Genomic DNA, 23,279 nt, shown 5'->3' on the forward strand with positions numbered 1-23,279 from the left:
GAGGAACCAGACCTAAGATATACTATTCACTGGTTGAGTTTCTACCATGAAGGCACGCAGAGGCCTATGAAGCTATGAGTACTTAGGATAAAAATATCTTCCGTCGTTTCTCTGCAAAAATTGTACATCTGGCAAATTACAAATCACTAACATTCCTGGCCATCTGTGAATAGACAGAAGTCAAGTAGTTTAATCTATTCTCAGTTTATAATAGTTTCTCAAATACAAAAAAGTATATTTGGAACCTCATCCATATTTAAGAACTTTAGTATGAACTCCAAAAAAATAAAGCACCCAAGGCATCCCATTAAGAAATATAACCAAGAAACAAACAAACAAACAAACAAAAAAGAAATATAACCAATAAGCAAATAACCTTCCCTATAACACACCTAACATCTTTGCTACATTTTTTCGAACATCTTTCTTTTTCCCCTTAAAAAATTTTAAAGTATGACTAAGTGCAAGATTAAACATAAAATAATAAAAAATATAGAAAATTTTTAGTTCAGATACCTATATTATAAATATGACTCTAGTCTTAAATGTAATAGGCTTCACACATTTCTATTTCTTCCTAAGTTGAAGCTAGAAATCATTTAACATAAAGTTTATCAGAGAGAAAAGCACTTTTTAATATATATTCTTAATATATATTTTAATATATATTTTTTACTTTAAATGATCCTAATATATTATACTTCCAGATATAAAAAAACACTGTGTTTAACAATGCAGTAGATAAATATAACTTAATTCCATGTGTCATGATGAAAGACAATGTCACTAATAAATTAAATGAATTAGCTGAAGAAACTGTTGGAGAAAAACTATAATGAAAGAAGAAATAATTAAGTTATCAGGGAAATAAAGGAAAAACTATTGTATCTATTTCTATTGCTTTACCAATTTTTGCAGCCAGAGAAGAATATCATCACGGAACTGAGTATCTTCATTAACTCTCCTGGTGAACATGAATAAGACACTAATGCACTCCTTCAGTTGACACAGATCAGAGGGAATGCTCTCTACCTGTTTAGAAGCTATAAATTAAAGAGAGAATTAAATGAATCCCATATAAATGGTATTTGGGGGGAGGGGATATTTATTATCTTCACTTTTAAAAAGTACTCTTTAAAATATTTACTTTAGATAAAAATCCAAGAAAAGCTGCATCAAAAATATTTGAATTTCTAGTAAATATGTAAACCAAAAAAGTATTTAACTTTGTGAAGTATTTCAAAGCAAGAGAAAAATTAACTTCATTAAAATTTATTTTTTATTTTAAAAGCAGCAGCCCTAGCCGGTTTGGCTCAGTGGATAGAGCATCAGACTAAAGGGTCCCAGGTTCGATTCCGGCCAAGGGCACATTCCTGGGTTGCGAGCTCAATCCCTAGTGGGGAGGTGTGCAAGAGGCAGCCAATCAATGATTCTTTCTCATCATTGATGTTTCTATCTCTCTGTCTCTCTCCCTTCCTCTCTGAAATCAATAAAAAAATATATATTAAAAAGCAGATCTGTGGCCCAGCCCCAGCTCTTTGATTAGTTATGAGAACAAGATGGGGTGGGGAAGGATTTTTTACTTTAAATGATCCTAATATATTATACTTCCAGATATAAAAAATACATGATTCAATTAGTATAATTAATACTTTACACACAATATAGTAAAGCCTAATTTCTTAAAACCCAAAATAAGATGAAAATTTCAGAATATTAGATCCTCTGATGAAAATTAAATACAATAAATAACAGCCCAATAAGCTGGACAAGTAAAAATAAAGTGCAAGCGACAGAGAATGAAAAAAGTATCCCGATTAATCAGTTTACAATCAAAAACTCTACTTGGACCTCACTTGGTCCAAGCACGTAAATTAGGAAAATAAGGGACATTAAGGATAAAGTGTGAGCTTGCTGGCTTCCTGGAAAAGCAGGAGACAACAGCCGTGGGTAAGGTAGATCTCACACTGTTCCCTAAAAACGTTAGAAAGGCAAGTCACAATCCTATATTGTACCAGAAGTACAATGGTACCTTGTAATACCAATTAGTGCACAATCAATTCAACCAGATTGTACCTCTCAATTTTTTTTGGCATTTCAGACTACAAAAGTGAGACTTTCATTACTTACACACCTCGGCCTTGCTGATGAACTGCTAATGGTCTCAGAACAGCTGAACTATTAAGCAATGTATAAATGTAAGACTCCACTTGCAACCTTGAGAGCACAGACGTGTAGGAGTGCAGAGCCAGGGTCTGGTGGAGGTGCTCAGATTTGGCATCAAATAGCTTCTTTAGCTCCCCCAGTGCATTTTCACTCATCTCTACTCTTTGGTAGCGATGATAGCCTGAAACTTTCACTTGATCTGCACAGATACCCTAGCAGTGGACAAAAGGGTAAAATATGAAACCAGTTACTCTTTAGACTTTAAATAATCAGACAGCAGGTATACGACGCATAGACTTCAGCACCATCTTCAACATGCTTATAAATCATGGTGAGAGGGCAATAATACCACATAGAGAACAATAAAGTATAGAATCACATGCCAAGGAGTATAGAGCCGAGTATACTGCCAATCACCCATGAATCACAAGTTCAGAGAAGAGAAACCCTAAGAAGTAGGTGGAGAAAGGTACAAGAAATATCAGAGCTTGTCCCTAAGACTCTCATGATTGATGATCTACTTCTACTTTACAAACCCGCTAAGGTCCATGTGATATACCCGTCAAGTGCAAGGGACCTCAAAATATCTCTGTACTTATCTCACCATTCATTGTGATTGTGCTCAAAAGAAACTCCTTTCCTTTCCAATACTAACACTGCCTGCTGTGTTGTTGTTTCTAACCTCTTTTTCAATATCCCCAAATGTTTCCCTCTCCACAGACTCCTTCCTGTCTACAAAGAGATACACAGGTATCCCAATGAACGAGAGGATCCCGTGTTTCTCCCTGATATCTCATTTCCCTTCAATGACAAGCTTGTCTAGAGTGGCCTTCTCTTCCCTGCCATTCCTTCCAAGCCACTATGAAATGGCTTTCCTGATGGTCACCCTGGTGTCCATAGGGACACAGCTAACTGCCTCCCCTGTTTCCTCATCTCCTCTTAACCTTGTTCCATGAATCATCCTCTCCTTGATACTCTCTACACATTGAATATTCTTGCCATTATGCCCAAGGTCACAAACTAAAAAGTCCACAGGCTGAATTTGACTTGGACACATGATTTGCTTGGCCTCTACTCGTGTGTGTGTGTGTGTGTGTGTGTGTGTGTGTGTGTGAATTAGTTGCCAGCATTAACAAATCAAGATCCCTCACATTTGGAAAATCGTAAGATGTGGCAATGCTGGATCAACACAACCTCACAGCAATAATCAGCTAGAACTCAAGAGCAGCTGTCCCTGCTGGACCAGACATGGGTTTACTCAGTGACCACTACCCCTCTCAGCCTGCGTCATCTCTTCAGCTACATGGCCCTTGCAGGTGCCTGAGTTTACGATTCCTGCAGTATGCTACTCAGCTAAGACAGGCTCAGTGTGGGTGTAAGGAGCAGACTCCAGACCTAGAGGGCATCAAGGGAAGAGCAGTTCCCCAGGCTCCAGAAAGCTTAACAGAACACTAGTCAAAATACCTGTACAGACAACTGTTCCTCCTTAAAGTGCCAGAGTCGACTTTTAGCATTTTGGCAATCAGATGTCAGAGCAAACAGCTCAGCTTCAGCCAGAAGCAGCTGCTTCCTACATCGTGAATAGTTCAAAAGCAACTCATAAAATTCATGCCTGTCTTGATGAGCCATGCTGTCAAATTCTTCTAAATATGACTCAACATTTTCCAGCCATGAACCAGGCTCAAAGATTTTTAGCTGTTCTTTAGTAAATGGTACTACTTCCGGTTGAGATGGGAGCTCCGGGTAGAGTCTCTCATTATGGAGCAAGGGTTTCGGGGCCACCAAAGTTGGCACTTCAGCAATTTCAGCTGGCAGCTGGGGATACAGTTTTTTCACTCTAGGTGGCTGGAAAATGTCCATAGCTTCACAAGAACTCTGCAAGCCAACATTTTGTAGCACCTTTGAAGAAAGATTCAAGGCTTGCTTGTCTTCTTTGCTATGCTGAGTTTCTCTGACCTGTAAATGTTCCATTTCCTGCTGATTATAAGAAAAACTAGATTGCAGTGTGCTTTCAGAAGGTCCACAGTGTACCAATTTACTTTCCTCTACTTCTGTAAAGTTCTTGGGGGTTCCTACTTTGGTTCCAACATTGTCTCCAGGGTCAACCTTCAGCTTGATTGCATCACCCCCAACACAGGCTCCAACATCCTCTCCTTCTTTTAGGATCTCTGTGTTCCATGTCAGGGACCCTTCATTAGTTATAGTTAAGGAGGAGAGTGGTATATCAAACATTTCACTTTCATCTTGTCCACGGGCATCATTGTGGAGCTCAGAATCAGTTAACACCTTCGGCTGGTCTCCTGTGAGTTCACAAGCTGGAGTAGGGATTTCCAGCTCTCTGGAGCTGTTTAAAAGGGAGACTTCATCTAACTCTTCCCTCTGAAGAGTTTCAGATTTCTTCTTTTCCTAAAAACAAGGTTTATACAGTGAAATAACTTACAATAGTAACCAATTTTAAACTTACATATAAAAATCTAAATTTTCTCATTCTAAACTGCCTTTTTTTTTAAAGAAATTAACATGCTGATAAGAAAACACAAGGGACCCAAAACAGACAAAACCATCTTGAAAAGAAGAACAAAGTTGGAAAACTGATAGTTTGCTTTTTCCTTTTCAATTTCAAAACCAACTACAATAGTATCACTACAGTGTGGTTCTAACACATCAGTAGACAAATAGATAAATGGAACAAAATTGAGAATCCAGAAATAAGCCCTACCTTTTAAGATCAATTGATTTTCAACAAGAATGCCAAGACAATGGGGGGGAAATGGCACTGAACAACTAATATCAAAAAACGAAACTGAACCCCTATCATATATAAAAATTAACTCAAAGAAAATCATACAACTAACCCTATATAATAAAGAAGTAATATGCAAATTGACCCTCACACAAGATGGCCGCCCCAATGTGGTCAAAGATGGCTGCCACAAGATGGCCAGCAGGGGAGGGTAGTTGTGGGTGATCAGGCCAGCAGGGCAGGGCAGTTAGGGGCAACCAGGCCAGCAGGGGAGGGCAGTTGGGGGCGATCGAGCCGGCAGGGGTGGGCAGTTGGGGGTGACCGGGTCTGCAGGGGAGGGCAGTTGGGGGCGACCAGGCTGGCAGGGGAAGGCAGTTGGGGGCAATTGGGCCGGCAGGGGAGCAGTTAGGCGTCAATCTGGTTGGCAGGCAGGTGAGCAGTTGGGAGCCAGCAGTCCTGGATTGTGAGAGGGATGTCCGACTGCCCGTTTAGGCCCAATCCCGCAGGGATCAAATGAGATGAGGCACGGGAAAATGCTTCACAAACATTTGGTTAAACTGTAAAATGTTTGCCCTGGCTATAAAGCAAGTCGGGTTCCTGGGCTGAAGAAACTCCAAGGAGGCTAGTCACTAGGGAGAGGAAGCCAGGCCTTGCTACGTGACGTCATTACCCGGCATCCACGGTGACTGTTTCTGGGCTGGGCTGGGCTGTGGGTGCATTTTGCGCCATGGGTTCTTGGCAGCGTTGGCTGCGATTTGGTGGGTTGTCGCTCCGGGGTGGTGGTGGGGCCTGTGTCCCACTTGGGGGAAGCCTGGTGTTGCTTTGCTGGTGCCACCTTTTGGTCTACAGGATGATGCTCCAACTGAGTCACACTGGCCAGAGTTGAAATAATCCTCTCTTAATTTCTTAGTCCCACCCTTCTTCTGCCTATAAAGCCTTTCATTTTGTTCAACTCCTCAGAGGACCCTTCTAGTTGCTAGATGGAATGCTTCCCAATTCCCAAATCACTTAATAAAGACTATTAGGTCTTCAAATTTACTGGTTAAATTTCTTTAAGAGAACTCTCCTAACTCAATAATAAAGAGATAAATAAGTCAATTTAAAAATAGGCAAAGGAACTGAATACACATTTCTCCAAAGAAGATATACAAATGACACATAACAAGATGCTCAATATCATTAGCCATTAGAGAAATGCAAATCAAACTCACAATGAGATGCCACTAGGATGACTATTTAAAGTCAGATAATAAGTAGTGACAAGGATGTAGAGAAATTAGAATCCTCACACAATGCTATAGGGAATGTAGCAAGATGAAGCCACTATGCAAAACAACTTGACAGTTCCTAATTGTGGCGAAGGTTGAACAACCCTGTGATCATACTAAAAACCATTGAATTATACACTTTAGATAGGTGAATTGTATAGTATATGAATTATAGCTCAATAAAGCTGTTAAAAACAAACCTAAGAGATTTTAAACACTTACTGAGTTGAGAAATAAAGAAAAGTAAGCAAGTCGAGACTGGACTAGTGAATAGAAGGAAAATTTTTAGTTCTCTTTTCTGAAACTCTGAGACCTCTGGGAGGATAAATGCTAACTAGAAGAGAAGATAAGCTGGAAGCAGGCGCCTGACAGGCCACATGATCAAGTGCACCGAAAACAACCACACCTCCTCCAAGCCACAGGCTACGTCATGCTTCCTCTCCAGCCCATCCCTCATGCAGTTTTTAACCTCCTCGTGTCACTCTCGCTCCACTCCGACTCCACCTCCCCCTTCCACTCTCCCCATTGCAGGACTGCCCTTGCAATTTCAAATTCTCACCCTCTGTAAACAAAATAAAGTCTCCAGCTGCTACTCCCGAACTTGCTGCCCACTTCCATCAGATCTACCTTGCAAGGAATAATCATAACCATAATAATAGCAACAGATAATGTAGTTAGATAATCAACTAAAGAATTTTTAAAAGCTTCTAGCCCTCCAGGGAAGAAATTAGAAGCTTTTAGATTTTATTTTCCCTGGGAGAACTTAATGCTTCTCATGGTTTCAAAAGTGGGACCAAAGAAAACTCTCTACCTATGGAGACAGGAAAGTTAGGTCCAAAGAGGAATTAACGGAGAGTTGTCCCAGGGAAAAAGGTGGGGAAGAGGGAGAAGCTGAAGATGTAACTGGAAAAATGGACTAGCAGATCAGAGAAGGGCAGAAGGAGGGAAGGATGGACAATGGTAATCTTACCGTTGTAACTAGCTAGCTAAAATTAAAACAGGAAGAGAGTGCCCTAGCCAGTTTGGCTCAGTGGATAGAGCATTGACCCTCGGACTGAAGGGTCTGATCTGCCTTTGATTTTTGACACTGTGTTCAATAAATGTTTCTTAGGCCTCTTTGGCTCTGGATCTGCCTTTGATTTTATGCCTCTTTGGATCTTATGCTTCTTTGGATCCGATCTGCTTTTGACTTTTGACACTGTGTTCAATAAATGTTTCTTGAGACAACAGTAATGATCACCTATAATTTACAAAAATTAAGTACCAACTACATGCTGAGCTCCGTCCTAGGTACAGCATCCTAATATGAAGAAATTACTGAATTATCCAACAAATATTTATACTTACCATGTGCTCTGGCACATTTAGAAGTTTGGTTTTTTGCCCCAGCTGTTGCCTCTGCCTAGACATCCTCCCCCAATATTCACATAGCTAACTACCTGATCTCTTTCATGTCTTTATATAAATGTCACCTTCACTAAGAATCACCTTGACAACCTATTTAAAATTTCACCCCATCCTAATATCTCACCATTACTCCCTTCCTGGCTCTTTTCCTTTTTTCCACAGCATTTATCATCTTCTAACATGATATATTTTATTTGTTTGTAAAGGGTTTTTTATTTGTTTTCTCCCTCTAGAATGCAAGCTCCATTAAGGTCAGGTTCTTTGTTTTTTCTTCCATTAGTCCCAAATGCCTAGAACAGTTTCTGGGACATAGTAGGAGAAGGTGATCAATGAGTGTTTCTTCAACAAATGAATGACTGTTGAGAGGCACAAAAGGAGCTACATAATAATATACAGTATCTCCCAACTTCATTCCTATAATCACTAACGAAAGGGAGGGACTAAGCGGTATAAATCATCTAAGCTGAAGAGCAACAGGGGATAGGGGTTTAAAAACTCTGTTATCAGCTTTCTGGGCCACAACTCAAGTCTATCCTTAGCAATTACCATATACTCTCACTATTAATGAGTTGTTGGCATTAGAATTTAAAATTAATTATAAAATACTTTCCATGGCCATAAAATATACTGCTTCTACAAAATAAGTCCAATATAAAAATCTACTGTTCTTAACCTATAATCTACCAAGATCAATAAAGTCTTGGTCTTCTGAGGTGGGGGATATATTTAGCAGATGACTTTTTTTTAATGAAAATGTTATTAGGACTAACTCTTAGGTATCAGGTAATAACCACAACCTAACAATGTGAGGTCATCTACGAGGTGATTAACAATGAAGAATGCAGGTCAGCTACTGGGTAAAATCCAGAAGCCACTCAAACTATTCCAAAGACAATAGCACATGACACTACTCACTTCCTGAAGTGAGCCTTGGAACGACTTTATGAATCTGTAAATACTTGCCAAATTATAGCACAGATGGCAAAGGTTTCATTAATGTAGGACTTTATGATCAATGCCAAACCATAACCAGTGCTAAGAAATGAATCTACTTACTCTAAAAGCAGAATTAATTTTCTAGATTGACGAGTATGAGGGCCTTGCAGGTATTGTGCACTTTTTTTCATTTGTTTCCTCATACCACTCAGGAAATCTACCAGACTAAATTCTTCTGAGTGACAAAGCTTGGAAATATTATTCAATACTGATATTTACTCCTTCATCCAACAAATATTACCAAGGGCCTACCAGAGCCGTGGAAGGTAATAGGAACAAGACAGACAAGACAGGTCCCTCCCTCATTGAGTCCACAGTTTAAGGGAAAACAGAGATGTCGACAAAGTTACTACAAGTGAAATGAATGACATAAAGATGCAGAGTGGTACTGATGGATGGGGGCAGGGAGGAGCTGGAAACAGACCTGAGGCTGAGGAGAAAAAAGCCAGATCACTGAGGGCCCTGAGTCCATGCTAAGGACTTTATGGACTCTAGCCTCTGGGCTATAGGAAAGCTTTGAAAGGTTTTCAGGAGGAGAGTAATCAGTTTTTTTAAGTATCAATCCCTATCAATGCAGCTTTAGTTTAGACAATGGGCAGCAAGAATGAACATGGAGGCCAGTTTAGCCACACAAAAAAACTTCCTTGGAGGTTGTTGGTGCTTTGAGTTTTCTTACTAACTGCATGCCTTTCGGCTTACCATTTAACTTATCCACGCTTTAGTTTCATCATTCATTTTTTTAATAGAGATTAAGAATTAAGATTGTGTTCTCTACAGACTGATGTTTACATGTTAAGCACTATTGTATTCTAGGTTCTAGGGACCTTATGCATGGCTGACCACGGCTTTTTTCTTCCTCCTCTGTTTTGATAGTTCTTGCCCAATTAAGTGCAAAAGTATTTCTCTTAAAAATGTTTCTGAAATTAGGTAGCAAGATGGCTTTCTCCCCAAAGAGATGAGCCCAGCAAGGTACACTGATGCGCATGACTCCACTAGAGCCTTTTTAAAAGGCATCATAATGAAAGGGATTCACCTAAATCATGTATAACTTATTAAATATAGTATAGTACCTTTGAACACTAGTCTCCTGTTCAAGCCTTGTTCCCATGAGGAAATCAGATTTGGGTCTCATTTTTAAGTGACCCCTGCTCTGGAACATCACCCATTTGTAGAAATGAAAATTTCCTGTACTTGTAACACCATCCTCATGATTTCCTTAATGTAAATTCAGTTGCAGGTAAGCCAAAATTACCTAGGTCCAGCCCATCCAGGGGTAGCATTTAATCTGTTCAGTGTAAAATAAATGTCATTTCAGAAAATATATAGGAACAAAATGAAAACTCGGACCACACCTAAAAACAAGTCAACCTAAAAACACACCAAACCACATGTCAGTCTAATCCGTTCCCCACTCCCGCACCGCCCCCCTCCCCTTCACCCTGTGAGTCTCGCCCTAGTTTAACTTCTGGACATTCGTGCCCCTTCCCCCACCTTAAACAACCAGGATAATGATAAATAACTAGCACCACCAACACCTTGAATTTTAAAAGTGAAGAGGCCCATCACTTTCTGTCTGTCACTATCCACAAAGCCAAAGGAGACATTCTGTGCGTGGAGGAGAGGTTCCTTCCCTCTTTACGCACAAGAAGGACTGGAAATGTTCTCAAATTATAAAGGAGAAAAGAGACAGATTCAAAGATGAGGCTGGGACGAGAAAAGCTGCTTCGTGGCAGGAATCCAGACCCAGTGAGGAAAGTCAAGAAGAGCCCAGCGAGGTCAGAGAAACAAAAAGCAAAAGCGGACTCCTGACAGTCTGGCAGGGGGCGTGGAGGAGGAACAGAGGGCCAGGATGGAGTCAGTGGTGGAATCAAATATGGGGAGGTGGGGGGCAAAGGATGCGAAGGACTCAGGGGATGGGTGGAGTTGGCCTGAGAGGCCCAAGAGAGGAAAAGGGAGACACACAGCCCCGCCAGGGTCTCGGAGGGGCGGGGGAGGGCGGGCGGAGGGATATCCTCACCTTGGTTTTAGTACGGCTGGCCTTGGCCTTGGCCCGGCGTGCGGGTCTCACGGCCTCAGCCATAGACCCTACGGCGTCGGGCGTCGCGGTTTGTTTTTGTCAACCCCCTGCGCTTCCCACAACCTGCCCAGCTCCGCCCCCCGGACTGTCACATGATCAAATCTCCACCACTCCCGGAGAAGGGGCGGCAACTCGGAGCCTCTACGGGCTGCAGCGTAGGACAAACCACTCCGGGAGAGCGTCTCACTGGATGCGGATGGCCACGCCCCTTTCGTCCAGGCCCCGCCCCCTGGCCCAGGTGCTCTGGGCCTCCAGGCTCCTAGGGGCGCGCTAATTCCTCGGAGTTGCATTGGGTCGCGGGGAGCGGCGGGGCGCGGGCCGTCCGGCTGACAGGTCGCGAGTCAGTTTCCGAGTTCTGCCGAGCCACGCTCTGTCGGGATCCCCCGTGCGCTCGCACCGGTCAACCACGTTGGCTTAAAGGAGCCCGGGGAAAGGTGCTTGCCTGTTAACCTTATTTTGATAACCAGATCCAGTCAGCTTCAATCTCTGGTTTGCACTTAAGGAAGGAACCTTGATGTCCTTCGAAGTTCAGTTTCCCCTTTTGTAGAGGAGAATGGTGGTGCTTGCCTTTTCCGGTGTAATGAAGGTTAAGTGGGCTAATCGTGAAAAGTGCATGGTAGTGGGAGGCATGTCAATAAATAGTAGTTATTATCATTACTATACAAATTCCCAGGAAAGAGACATTTGTCCTGAAGAAGGCAAAGGAAAAAGCAATAAAAGACCCATAAAATATTTTTTAAATATTTTTTATTGATTTCAGAGAGGAAGGGAGAGATAGAAACATCAATGAGAGAGAATCATTGATCAGCTGCCTTCTGCACGCGTGCCCCCCCCCCCACCCCGCCCCTCCACTGGGGATCGAACCGCGCACCCGGGCATGTGCCCTGACCCGAGAATCGACCGTGACCTCCGGATTCATAGGTCGATGCTCAACCACCGAACTACGCCTGGCCGGGCTTAACAATATTCTTTTTTTTTTCTTTTTTTTTTATTAAGGTATAGATTTTACACGTCCTCTTTATTTAAAATTCCAGATGTGAAAATTTTGTCCCCATCTCCCTTTTCCAGTGCTACAATATATTTTTTCCAAAGCCCTTAATAACTCTTAAAATACTAAATAATTTGCTTAAAGGTTTGTGTCTGTTAATCTGTGTCGAATATAAAATCCTCAAGGGCAGTGTTCTTCGTTTTGTTCCTTGAGGCATCCCGATGGCTGCTAGACCACTGGCCAGCACATAGTAGATGCTCAGTTAATATTTGATGATTCGAATGAATGAATGTGAGTTGTTTTGTCTGATGTGGGATAAGTTAGTTGGTGTGTATGGGAGGAAAAGAAAAACAACTATGAACTCACTGGTAGCATACCCTAGATGTGTTAACATAAAAATATTCAAACCTGTGAATTTATTTGAGCCAAACTTTTGACAATTGCCGGGAAACAGAATCTCAACAAATTGGGATAATGCTCCGGAGAATGGCGGTTTTTCACCTTGTTTTATACCTTATAACCAAAAGAGGAGACATTAGTGGGTTACATGAAATCCATTGGTGATAGATTAGGGAGGTAGGAAAAAGCAAAGAGGTGGGGGGTGGGAGGGCGGGAATAACCTCTGGGACTGGATAAAAAGTAAAATGATAGACACATACTTCATTTACTTAGGTGGGTACAGGATAGTTAACAGTCAAGATAACAATAACAATGAAGGAATTTGTGATATCTGTCCTGACACCCAGGGCATTTGGTTGTGCCCTGAGGGGTCCAGAAAAAAAGGGAAATTACAAGTAACCCTGACGTTTCTATGATATGTTATCATAGATGCAAAAAGACAATAGGCTCAGTTAAGTTAAAGATTGACCTTGTCAGGGAAGATACTGACCTAGGACGTGACTACCCACCATAACTGCTTTTAGTTCAAGTTTAAATTTCAGACCATCCTTGTGGTTACTTTAGGTCTTAGAGTTTACAAGACTGCCATGCAGGCCTTCCCTGAACTTGTCAGGTCAGCATGTGGCCTCTTTCGTCCACAAATGAAAAATCCAGGAATATGGCATGAGAAGTGGAAAGGACTTCAGAGATGCAACCTGCATAGTGTCTTGTTGAAGAACTCATTAAACATATAAAATAAAGTTTTATGTATTTTGATCCCAAATCTTTAACAACAAAAAAGTTATCAAGCTACTAAGACTATATAGGCACTTGGTATATCCTGCGAGAGAGGGGGGTATAAGTGTATATAAAATTATCACAGGCAAAACTTGGCCAATATTTACAAATAATGTTTATGCCACCATTACTATCCACAATTTTTGCTGGTATTTCTTCTGGTCTAGAAAACTCTCTCTGGCCTTCGCCAATACAAATCCTTTTGGCCTTCAAAGCCCTCTAAGTGTCAGTCACTACTTAACAAAGCAGAATCGGCCCTACCTTCGCTCCCCATGCTTTACAGCTTAGTTGGGAAGCAGACACAATGTATAGACAAATTGCAATAAATACTATATGACAGCCTACGGGGAAAAGCAGGCATATTATGTGTTTATAAACTGAATTTGTTAGACCTTAGTAGAATTGTGTAAGAAGTTTGGTTTATTGGTCAGTTCAGGCAATAGAATAAATCAAAATATATTTCATACTGAAGTTTAAATGTTTGAAGAAATTTAAGTCATAAATGGGACTGATCGTTTAACAAAGTTTGGTCTATTGAATTTGAGTTGACCAAACGTTAAAGTCCCCCTTTGAAAGTGGTTAGTTAAATGTATTAGATTTATAAATACAATATTAAGATTTATAAAGATAACTTGAAAACATAAGAAAAACTAATTTTAAAATGTGTATGACTTGAATACATTGAAGATTCATTTTTAAATAATTAATTTAAAAGGTTACTTTAAAAAATAATGATAAATGTATCTTCTATACGTAAATGCTTTCTGCAGTCACTCTAAAACAAAATCGCTTCGACAGCAAACAAGGTTAATTACTGGCCTAATTAGCAGTGAGGGCTTTGTTACTGCTGATTTCTAGGTGGTAATAATTACCATTTCCTGAGCTCTTGCCATCAGCCAGAAACTGTTCTGAGTACTTTTCACATAACTAATTTAATTCTCATAACAACCCTACAAAGTCAATAATTTTTATCGTTCTCATTTTATAGGCAGAGACTAAGGCTCAGAGAAGCTGAATTGTTTGCCTAAGGTCACACAGCTAGGAAATGGCGGAGCAGGGATTTGAACCAAAGCAGTTGTGTAGTATAAATGGACTTTAAGATAGGAAGCCAGGCTAGGTCTCTCCATTTTTACAATAGTCTATACTTATACACTGAGGCCAAGAAGAATATCAGAAATATATTGTTTAAAAGACACTGGATTATTTATAATAGTCACAATGTTGACTGTTGGATATTAGGTTTATTTTTTTCTTCAAGTGTTCCTATAATAGTTTTATTTTATTGTTTAATAATATTTTTAAATTATAATATTCTTTAATATATTTTTATTGATTTCAGGGAGGAAGGGAGGAGAGACAGAAACATCAATGATGAGAATCATTGATTGGCTGCCTCCTGCACGCCCCCTACTGGGGATAGAGCCTGCAACTGGGCATGTGCCCTTGACCCAAATCGAACCTAGGACCCTGCAGTCCGCAGGCTGATGCTCTATCCACTGAGCAAACCAGGTAGGACTATAATATTTTTAAAATTGTCTGCAATCAGTGTAGAAGTACAGATAATAAAAAGTTAACACTCCTCACTCTAGAGTTAACCATTATTAACAGTGCAACATGCATCCTTTCACACTTTTCCTACCCATGTACAAATATCACATTATGAAATACTCTATGCATGTATTACCTGTGACCTTTTAATTTATAAATCTTGGAAATATTTCTTTGTCAGGGAAGATAGCTCTACTTCATTTTTCCTTTAATTAATTAAATGTTCCATAACTTTATTTAAACCAACTTCTGATGGTCATTGTTATTTCCAATTTTTCCACTAATAAAAACAATGCTTACAAGTGACCATACTTACATATTTTTGTGCATGTGTACTTCTATAAGATAGATGCCTACCTACATTGCTGCTCAAAGAGACATTCTCATTTATTTTTATTTGGGGCAGTTTTATAATCGTATTCCACAATTAGCAGTTAGTTCTCATCCACATTAACTGTTTCTAGATTTTTGAAAGCGGGGACAGGTATGTAGGTGACCAACATACAGAGCTTGTTTGGTGAAGCTTCATCCTTATTGTGTTCTGGACAACCGCATCGGACATTCCTTATTCCTTTGGCCCAGACAGCTTAGGTGAGCCTGGTGTCCATGCACACATCTGGAGCTCCTATCTCCTTCATGGCAAATTTCCAGATCTCTTCGAGTGCCTGAGGGGCCCACTTTTTGAAACCCACTCCATGGATGTGCCTGTGAAGGTTGATGGTGTATTCTCTGGTCACTATCTCCTTGATGGCAGAATGTTCCCTGTTCTTCTCACCGCCCTTCTTTGTGGGAGTATTATTGCCGGGGCCAAGTTGGAAAGCTCTATTTTTAATTTCAGTAAATATCAAAATGCCCTCCAATGGGTCATATTAATTTTATTGCACTTTTCATAATTTAAAATAATTTTTAAGCTCAGAAAAACATTCCAATCAATTAAAAACAAAAACTAGACATTCATAAAAGGAGTATAATTCACATATTATATTACGGCATCCCCAAATGTAATATGACCATGATTCCTAAGTCAGCCAGCATCTGGAACAGCACTTGTCACAAGGGCTTCAGTGAAGGCTGCTGAACCAGGAAGGAGCCCAGGGTGGACCTTGCTCACGAAAATTAGATTCCAAGGATCTCTGTTGCCATCTGGTGGCAACTCCCCATTGGTGAAACCTCTTGTGACAATTTCCAAGAAGTCATTCATTCTAGTTAATTACTCCCTGTACATTATTCTGTATGAGGCATTATTTCATCATTCCTGGTTATTAAATGCATTTTAAAAATTATTTTTCAAAATCATGTTACTTCTAAATTATTTCAGTTTCTTGAGACAGTTAGCTGGCAGTGAAAGTTATTATCAAAACTATCCAACCTACATTTTTTAAAAAGACTCTTGTATAGAGGGGATCTCTTCTGTTGATCTTTTACTTCTACAGGAAGAAAAACATAAAATTGTATTTTTCCTACTATTTTCCCTTTCATTATTTTATTTTCTAAGAAAAAAATTTAAATGAGTCATAGAAACAGTTATTTGCACCCCCGAAACATCAGACACTGCTGGTGTCCTGCTTGTATCCTCTGAGCATTTCTGAGGATGCAGACCCAAATTCCAGCAGCTAGCCCCTCTGAGCCTCAGCGCTCTCTTTGGCCACATGTATGACAGGATGAAAGTGCCAGGGGAATAATGCACTGAACTGAAAGCAACACTCAACCAGTGGCAGATGAGAGCTGCCATATAAATAGTTACAGGTTGAATTGTATCCCCAAATATTTATATGTTGAAATACTAACCCCCAGCACTTCAGAATGTGACTTTATTTGGAAACTAGGTATTTGCCAGGGGTAGTCAAATCAAAATGAAGTCATAAGGGTGGGCTCTCATTCAGTACAGCTGGTGTCCTTATAAAAAGGGGGGGATTGGGACACAGAGACACACACAGAGGGAAGACAGCCATCTACAAGGCAAGGATGCCTAGAGCAGATCCCTCCCTCACAGCCCTCAGAAGAAGCCAGCCCTGCCAACATTCTGATTTTGGAATTCACACTGTGAGGCAATAAATGTCTATCTTTTAAGCCACCTAATTTGTGGTACAGCAGCTTTAGCAAACTAAATACCCGGCTCCCTCACCCGACCGGTGGAAGAACTGAGGCATGTGTTCTGTACTATTTCCCAGAGTCCCCAGTGGGGGTCAGCTCATTTCCCACACTGGCAACTATTTTTTCACTTCTCTTTCCTTTTTGACTTCCCATTTTAACACTGGTGTTCGCTGGACTCACTTCCTAGATAAGCAACTTGATTTCAAGTCCCTGTCTCTAGACCTCCTTCTGGGGTAACCCAAACTAAGACAGAATTAGAAATGGAGCTCAGATGTCAGGATCAGATACTGGAATTAGATCCATTCCCAGTAAGACGGTAACAAGGGTCTCACTGTTTATGGAAGTAGAATGGTGAGAAACTCTAATCTAAAGCATCACAATTATTACTCATCTATGGTGAATCAGGGTAGGATACAGGGGAAGGGCATCTACCATACTAATATAGAAGCACACATGCACAAAAATATGTAAGTATGATCACTTGTAAGCATTGTTTTTATTAGTGGAAAAATTGGAAATAACAATAACCATCAGAAGTTGGTTTAAATAAAGTTATGGAACACTTAATTAATTAAAGGAAAAATGAAGTAGAGCTATTTGCTCTTACAAGGAAATATCTCCAATATTTATAAATTAAAAAGTCACAGGTAATATATGCATAGACACTGACTGTTTCAGATATTTGAACATGAGTAGAAAATGTGTGAAAGGTTAATAATGGTTAACTCTAGGGTGAGGAGTGTTAACTTTTTATTATATATACTTCTACACTGTTTGCAGACACATTTAAGATACCAACAGTCAGACCAACCCACATGGCTCAGTGGTTGAGCATTGACCTATGAACCAGGAGGTCACGGTTTGATTCCCAGTCAGGGCACAAGCCCAGATTGCGGGCTGAATCCCTAGTGTGGGGCATGCAGGAAGCAGCCAATCTATGATTCTTTCTCATCATTGATGTTTCTCTCTCTCTCTCCCTCTCCCTTCCTCTCTGAAATCAATAAAAATACATTTTTTTAAAAAAGATACCAACAGTCAGCAGAGTAGCTCACATTTACTAAGTTTAACATGTATTTGGCTTTGTTCCCTTTACACTCTATTTCTCTCTCCACTGGCTGTTTCCCTATGTTCTCTTCTAGGTCACTATTCTTTCATATTTACTAACTAGAGGCCCAGAGCACAAAATAAATGCATGGGGGGGAGGGGGCATGTCTCTCAGCCCGGCCTGCACCCTCTCGCAGTCTGCAACCCCTCAGGGGATGTCCAACTGCCAGCTTAGGCCTAATCCCTGCGCTGATCGGGCCTAAGCAGGCAGTCGGACATCTCTCTCACAGTCCAGGACCCCTCAGGGGATGTAGCAGTGTGCCAAGTGGCAGGTGCCCAGGAAGGAGCCCAAACCAGGGTCAGGGGGGCAGCTCCTGCATTGAGCGTCTGCCCCCTGGTGGTCAGTGCACATCATAGCGACCAGTCGTTCAGGTCATTCTGCCATAAGGGTCGCTTAGGCTATTATATATATAGATATGTGTCATGGTCTCAGGATGATGCTGGAAAAAAGATAGAAAGGGGCCCTGCTCTCATGGAGGTTAAGGTCTAGGAGGGAAACCCAACCTTGAACAACTGATTTCAAGAGCGAATCATATAATAACAAGAAAAATGTGGGAAGGAGGAAGGGTATAGCAGTGGGGTCCCTGAGGAAGTGGCTTTGAAGATGGCACCTGGAGGATTAGTAGGAAGTGGCATGGCACCAGTCTCCACGTGGGTTCCCTCAATGGCAGTCTGTCCTTCTGTAGTCTAACCATGGCAAGGGTGGCAAAGGGCCAAATAGCACTTGGGAGAGAGATATGATTAACACAAAAATGCAAAGTAAGTCCCAAATCACCAAGAACCTTTATTTCACTTATATCAAACTGAAAGAGCAATTAAAATAAAAATACTGTCAATTCATAAAACACTTTTACATCAATCACGCTTACTAATAGAAAAGTGAAATCCCTGAGGAGTTGCCCATAATAAATAAAGCGCTTAGGATATGCTGAGTTCGAAGGAAAATGTCCTGAGACTGTTCAATTTGGGGAAGTCGATGGCCCTTTGCAAACTTCGATTTCTCAAAAGGATAGCCAACTGCTGCAAGTTTCCTGTCATGACAAGAAGCTGCCACTTTCAATAGCACCTTACATGAAAAGAGGGAAAATAATCCAGCTTCTTTCTATCAACTTGCCCATAGCTCTGGGAAAGCTACTGCACAGAGCAGGAGAGGACAATATTTGCCTTGTGGGAACGGAATTTTACAACATACTGAATAAGTACCAGTGCTATTTTAACTTGTCATGAACTAAAATGAACCGCTTTCTCAGTGCGCGAGTGTTGTACAAAAGGAACATAATCTCCCTGTTGTTTGTGGGGGACAAAAGAAGACCCGGGGTTTTTTTTGTGAAAGGGTAAGGTTGATGCTTTAAAGAAGACCCAGGACTGAGGGCTGGCTTTGTAACTCTAAATTTCTCTTCAGTTAATAGTCAAAATATCACATCTCATTGATTCGAGGATGTACTTTTTTCTTTACACACTTCAGCATCTCAAATGCAAATGGGCTTGGCCAATTAACTATTACAAGTTAACTGTCAACTCTCTCGCACCCTTCTTTCTTAGTGGTATATATAATAGTACATTTTATACTAGATGCTTCTTCATTCAATTAAATATGGTGCTGTGTAGCTCAGGAGACACAGTAAGCCACATAAAAATAAATCTGACATTTAAACCCTGGTAGTTTTCCCAACTGAGAAGATGCCAGCAAAAACATTTGGCGTCTTACGTTTCAACATGAGCATCAGCGCCTCAGGAAGGGTTAGAAGAACGCTGATGTGGGCTGAGCTCGCACTCTAGTTCTGGTTCTGTCCAGAACCAGCTGGGACAACAGTAAGGAAATTGATTTCACACTTTTGGGTCTCAGTTCCTCATCTGTAAAATGAGAAAGTGCGATCAGAGGGCCTCTAAGTCTTCCAGCCAGAAAGGAAGGTGATTTTAAATCTTGCACCTTTGAGAGTGTGTCACTGCAGAAATGCCATAGCACGCTGCCCCAAAGCCCTAGGAGCTTCTTGTGCAGGCTGATGCTCAGGCACCTCTCCAGCCATCCCTGCTCCCCATCCCCCAAGAGTCAAGGCTCCAAATCCAGAGACTGTTCTGGCTCAAGTAAGAAAGGCAATTCATCCACAACTTTAGTAACTGATTGGGAAAGGATCATTCTTGAGTCTAGGCCAGTTTGTCGACTTCTTTTAGAAACTGCAGAACTCTACTAGCTAAGTTAAACTAAATGTCTACCATGAATTTAAAATACCAAAAAATTACAGCAGGGTTCACTTCAAAGTCCTCATGATTGACATAATTTCTACGGATTCGGCTGCTTTGAGTGCCTCCTTCGGTGCCAGAGAAGCACCAGCCAGAAAAAGCTCTGTTTTCTGAAAGAAAATAACAAAGAAATGTCATTTGAATTAACCATTCACCTCAGCACCCTGCTCCTACCTTGAGATTTTACTCAACATGAATAAAGGAAAACACATGGCAAGAAATGGGTATGCCAAATGAAAAATGAGATGTGATAATAGCATCCATCAGTTTATGGTAAACTAGAGGCCCAGTCACGACATTCGTGCACTGGGTGGGGAGGGGTGCCCTCGGGGGATTTCCGAGTGATGGCTTAGGCCTAAGTTGCAGTCGGACACCCTTAGCGCTGCCACGGAGGCAGGCTCCCACCACCACTGCTGCACTCACCAGCCATCAGCCCAGCTTGTGGCTGACCGGCGCTTCCCTGTGGGAGCGCATTGACCACCAGGGGACAGCTTCTGCGTTGAGCATCTGCTCCCTGGTGACCAGTGCATGTCATAGCGACCAATCGTTCTGCTGTTTGGTAATTTGCATATTACCCTTTTATTATATAGGATAATACATGTATTTATATTTTTGATACAAATATTTTTAATTCAAACGTTATCATCTGACTTGGGGATGTAAAGTACAGCATAGAGAATATAGTCAACAATCATATCTTATAAAACAGTAATATGCAAATTAACCATCACTCCGCGACAAAAATGGCGGCGCCCATGGCCACAAGATGGCGGCGCCCAGTCCTCTCATCCCTGCCGGAGTCCCCCAGTCCGCCCAGCCTTCGCAATGCAGGTTGTCCAGCTCGGAGGCGCCTGTGCCCCCACACCAAGATCGCTCAGCGGTGTCAGCCTGGGCTGGGGTCTCAGCCTGCGAGGGCACGCACCCCAACGGCACGATCCCCCTCCCAGCGGCCATAGCCTAGGCTGAGTCTAAGCCTGCGAGAGAGGCGCGCACCCCCATGGCGCGAACCCCTCCCAGCGGCCTTAGCCTGGGCTGAGTCTAAGCCTGAAAGGGCTTAAATCCCAATTGCACGATCCCCCTCCCAGCGGCCATAGCCTGGGATGGGGTCTCAGTGCGAGGGGCGCGCACCCCCACAGCGCGATCCCCTCCCAGCAGCCATAGCCTGGGCTGAGTCTAAGCCTGCGAGGGGCGTACACCCCCACAGCACATCCCCCTCCCAGCAGCCATAGCCTGGGCTGGGGTCTCAGCGTGGGAGGGGCGCGCACCCCCACAGCCCGATCCCCCTCTCAGCAGCCATAGCCTGGGCTGGGGTCTCAGTGCGAGGGGCGCGCACCCCCACAGCACGATCCCCCTCCCAGCAGCCATAGCCTGGGCTGGGGTCTCAGCGTGCGAGGGCCGCGCACCCCCACAGCGCGATTCCCCTCCCAGCAGCCATAGCCTGGGCTGGGGTCTCAGTGCGAGGGGCGCGCACCCCCACAGCACGATCCCCCTCCCCGCAGCCATAGCCTGGGCTGGGGTCTCAGTGGGAGGGGCGCGCACCCCCACAGCACGATCCCCCTCCCAGCAGCCAAAGCCTGGGGTCTCAGCGTGCGAGGGGCGCGCACCCCCACAGCCCGATCCCCCTCCCAGCAGCCATAGCCTGGGCTGGGGTCTCAGCCTGTGAAGGGTGCAATCCCCCTCCCAGCAGCCATAGCCTGGGCTGGGGTCTCAGCGTGCGAGGGGCGCGCACCCCCACAGCCCGATCCCCCTCCCAGCTGCCAAAGCCTGGGGTCTCAGCCTGCGAGGGGCGCGCACCCCCACAGCCCGATCCCCCTCCCAGCAGCCAAAGCCTGGGGTCTCAGCATGCGAGGGGCGCGCACCCCCACAGCCCGATCCCCCTCCCAGCAGCCATAGCCTGGGCTGGGGTCTCAGTGCCAGGGGTGCGCACCCCCACAGCGTGATGCCCCTCCCAGCAGCCATAGCCTTGGCTGGGGTCTCAGCGTGCGAGGGGCGCGCACCCCCACAGCCCGATCCCCCTCCCAGCAGCCATAGCCTGGGCTGGGGTCTCAGCGTGGGAGGGGCGCGCACCCCCACAACGCGATCCCCCTCCCAGCAGCCATAGCCTGGGCTGGGGTCTCAGTGCGAGGGGCGCGCACCCCCACAGCGCGATCCCCCTCCCCGCAGCCATAGCCTTGGCTGGGGTCTCAGTGGGAGGGGCGCGCACCCCCACAACGCGATCCCCCTCCCAGCAGCCATAGCCTGGGCTGGGGTCTCAGTGGGAGGGGCGCGCACCCCCACAGCCCGATCCCCCTCCCAGCAGCCAAAGCCTGGGGTCTCAGCATGCGAGGGGTGCGCACCCCCACAACGCGATCTCCCTCCCCGCAGCCATAGCCTGGGCTGGGGTCTCAGTGGGAGGGGCGCGCACCCCCACAGCCCGATCCCCTCCCAGCAGCCAAAGCCTGGGGTCTCAGCGTGCGAGGGGCGCGCACCCCCACAGCCCGATCCCTCTCCCAGCAGCCATAGCCTGGGATGAGTCTAAGCCTGCGAGGGGCGTACACCCCCACAACGCGATCCCCCTCCCAGCAGCCATAGCCTGGGCTGGGGTCTCAGTGCGAGGGGCACGCACCCCCACAGCGCGATCCCCGTCCCAGCAGCCATAGACTTATCTGGGGTCTCAGAGTTTGAGGGACGTGCACCCCCAAGGCGCTATCCCCCTTTCAGTGGCCGTAGCCTGGGCTGAGCCTAAGCCTAAGCCTGTGATGGGCGTTCACCCCAACAGCCTTAGCATGGGCTGGAGTCTCAGCATGTGAGGGGCGTGCACCCCCACGGCCTGATCCCCCTCCTAGCAGCCATAGCCTGTGCTGAGTCTAAACCTGCGAGGGGCACACACCCCCATGGCACGATCCCCCTCCCAGTGGCGGCAGCCTGTGGTCTCAACCACTGAGTCACACCAGCCAGGCAGATATGGAGAAGTCTTAAATGTTACTTTTTTTGTTACATATATTTTATTGATTTTTTACAGAGAGGAAGGGAAAGGGCTAGAGAGCTAGAAACATATATGAGAGAGAGACATTGATCAGCTGCCTCCTGCACACTCCCCACTGGGTATGTGCCCCTAACCAAGGTACATGTCCTTGACCAGAATCGAACCTGGGACCCTTGAGTCTGCAGGCCGATGCTCCATCCACTGAGCCAAACCAATTAGGGCTGTCCAATATATTAAAGAAAAAACCCTATATAATAAAGAGGGAATATGCAGGGGAGGGCATTTGGGGGTGACCGGGTTGTCAGGGGAGGGCAGTTGGGGATGATTGGGCTGGCAGGGGAACAGTTAGGCATCGATCAGGCTTGCAGGGGAGTGGTTAGGGGGTGATCAGGTTTGCAGGCAGAAGCGGTTAGGGGCAATTAGGCAGGCAGGCAAGCAGTTGGGAGCCAGCACTTCCAGATTGTGAAAGGGATGTCTGACTGCCTGTTTAGGCCTAAACAGGCAGT

At 43.8% G+C, this 23,279-nt stretch overlaps 2 protein-coding genes and 1 pseudogene across 7 annotated transcripts in view; all 3 read right to left on the reverse strand.

The window, feature by feature from the left end:
• Nucleotides 1-10,721, reverse strand: part of EPG5 (ectopic P-granules 5 autophagy tethering factor) — an 84,723-nt gene extending 74,002 nt beyond the window's left edge. For both annotated transcript variants that reach the window (XM_079783423.1, XM_079783422.1), the window contains exons 1-4: nt 10,598-10,721; nt 3,631-4,572; nt 2,135-2,378; nt 907-1,043 (exon numbers count right to left, since the gene is read on the reverse strand). In XM_079783423.1, the coding sequence (XP_079639549.1) occupies nt 907-1,043; nt 2,135-2,378; nt 3,631-4,572; nt 10,598-10,660 (1,386 nt within the window). In that variant the 5' untranslated portion in view covers nt 10,661-10,721. The remainder of the gene's footprint in view (nt 1-906; nt 1,044-2,134; nt 2,379-3,630; nt 4,573-10,597) is intronic.
• A 4,082-nt stretch (nt 10,722-14,803) lies between these two features.
• On the reverse strand, nt 14,804-15,362 carry LOC307106771 (large ribosomal subunit protein eL31-like; annotated as a pseudogene). The gene is made up of 2 exons: nt 15,358-15,362; nt 14,804-15,191 (listed from the first exon to the last, which is right to left on the reverse strand). The product of its transcript is annotated as a large ribosomal subunit protein eL31-like (transcript).
• Nucleotides 15,363-18,326: 2,964 nt separating this feature from the next.
• Nucleotides 18,327-23,279, reverse strand: part of PSTPIP2 (proline-serine-threonine phosphatase interacting protein 2) — a 72,421-nt gene continuing 67,468 nt past the window's right edge. For all 4 annotated transcript variants that reach the window (XM_079785096.1, XM_079785095.1, XM_079785094.1 and 1 more), the window contains one exon: nt 18,327-19,918. The gene's annotated coding sequence lies outside the window, so the exon portion shown is untranslated. The remainder of the gene's footprint in view (nt 19,919-23,279) is intronic.

The sequence above is a fragment of the Cnephaeus nilssonii genome, assembly GCF_951640355.1.
Source record: "Cnephaeus nilssonii genome assembly, chromosome: 11".
Classification (NCBI taxonomy): Eukaryota; Metazoa; Chordata; class Mammalia; order Chiroptera; family Vespertilionidae; genus Cnephaeus; species Cnephaeus nilssonii.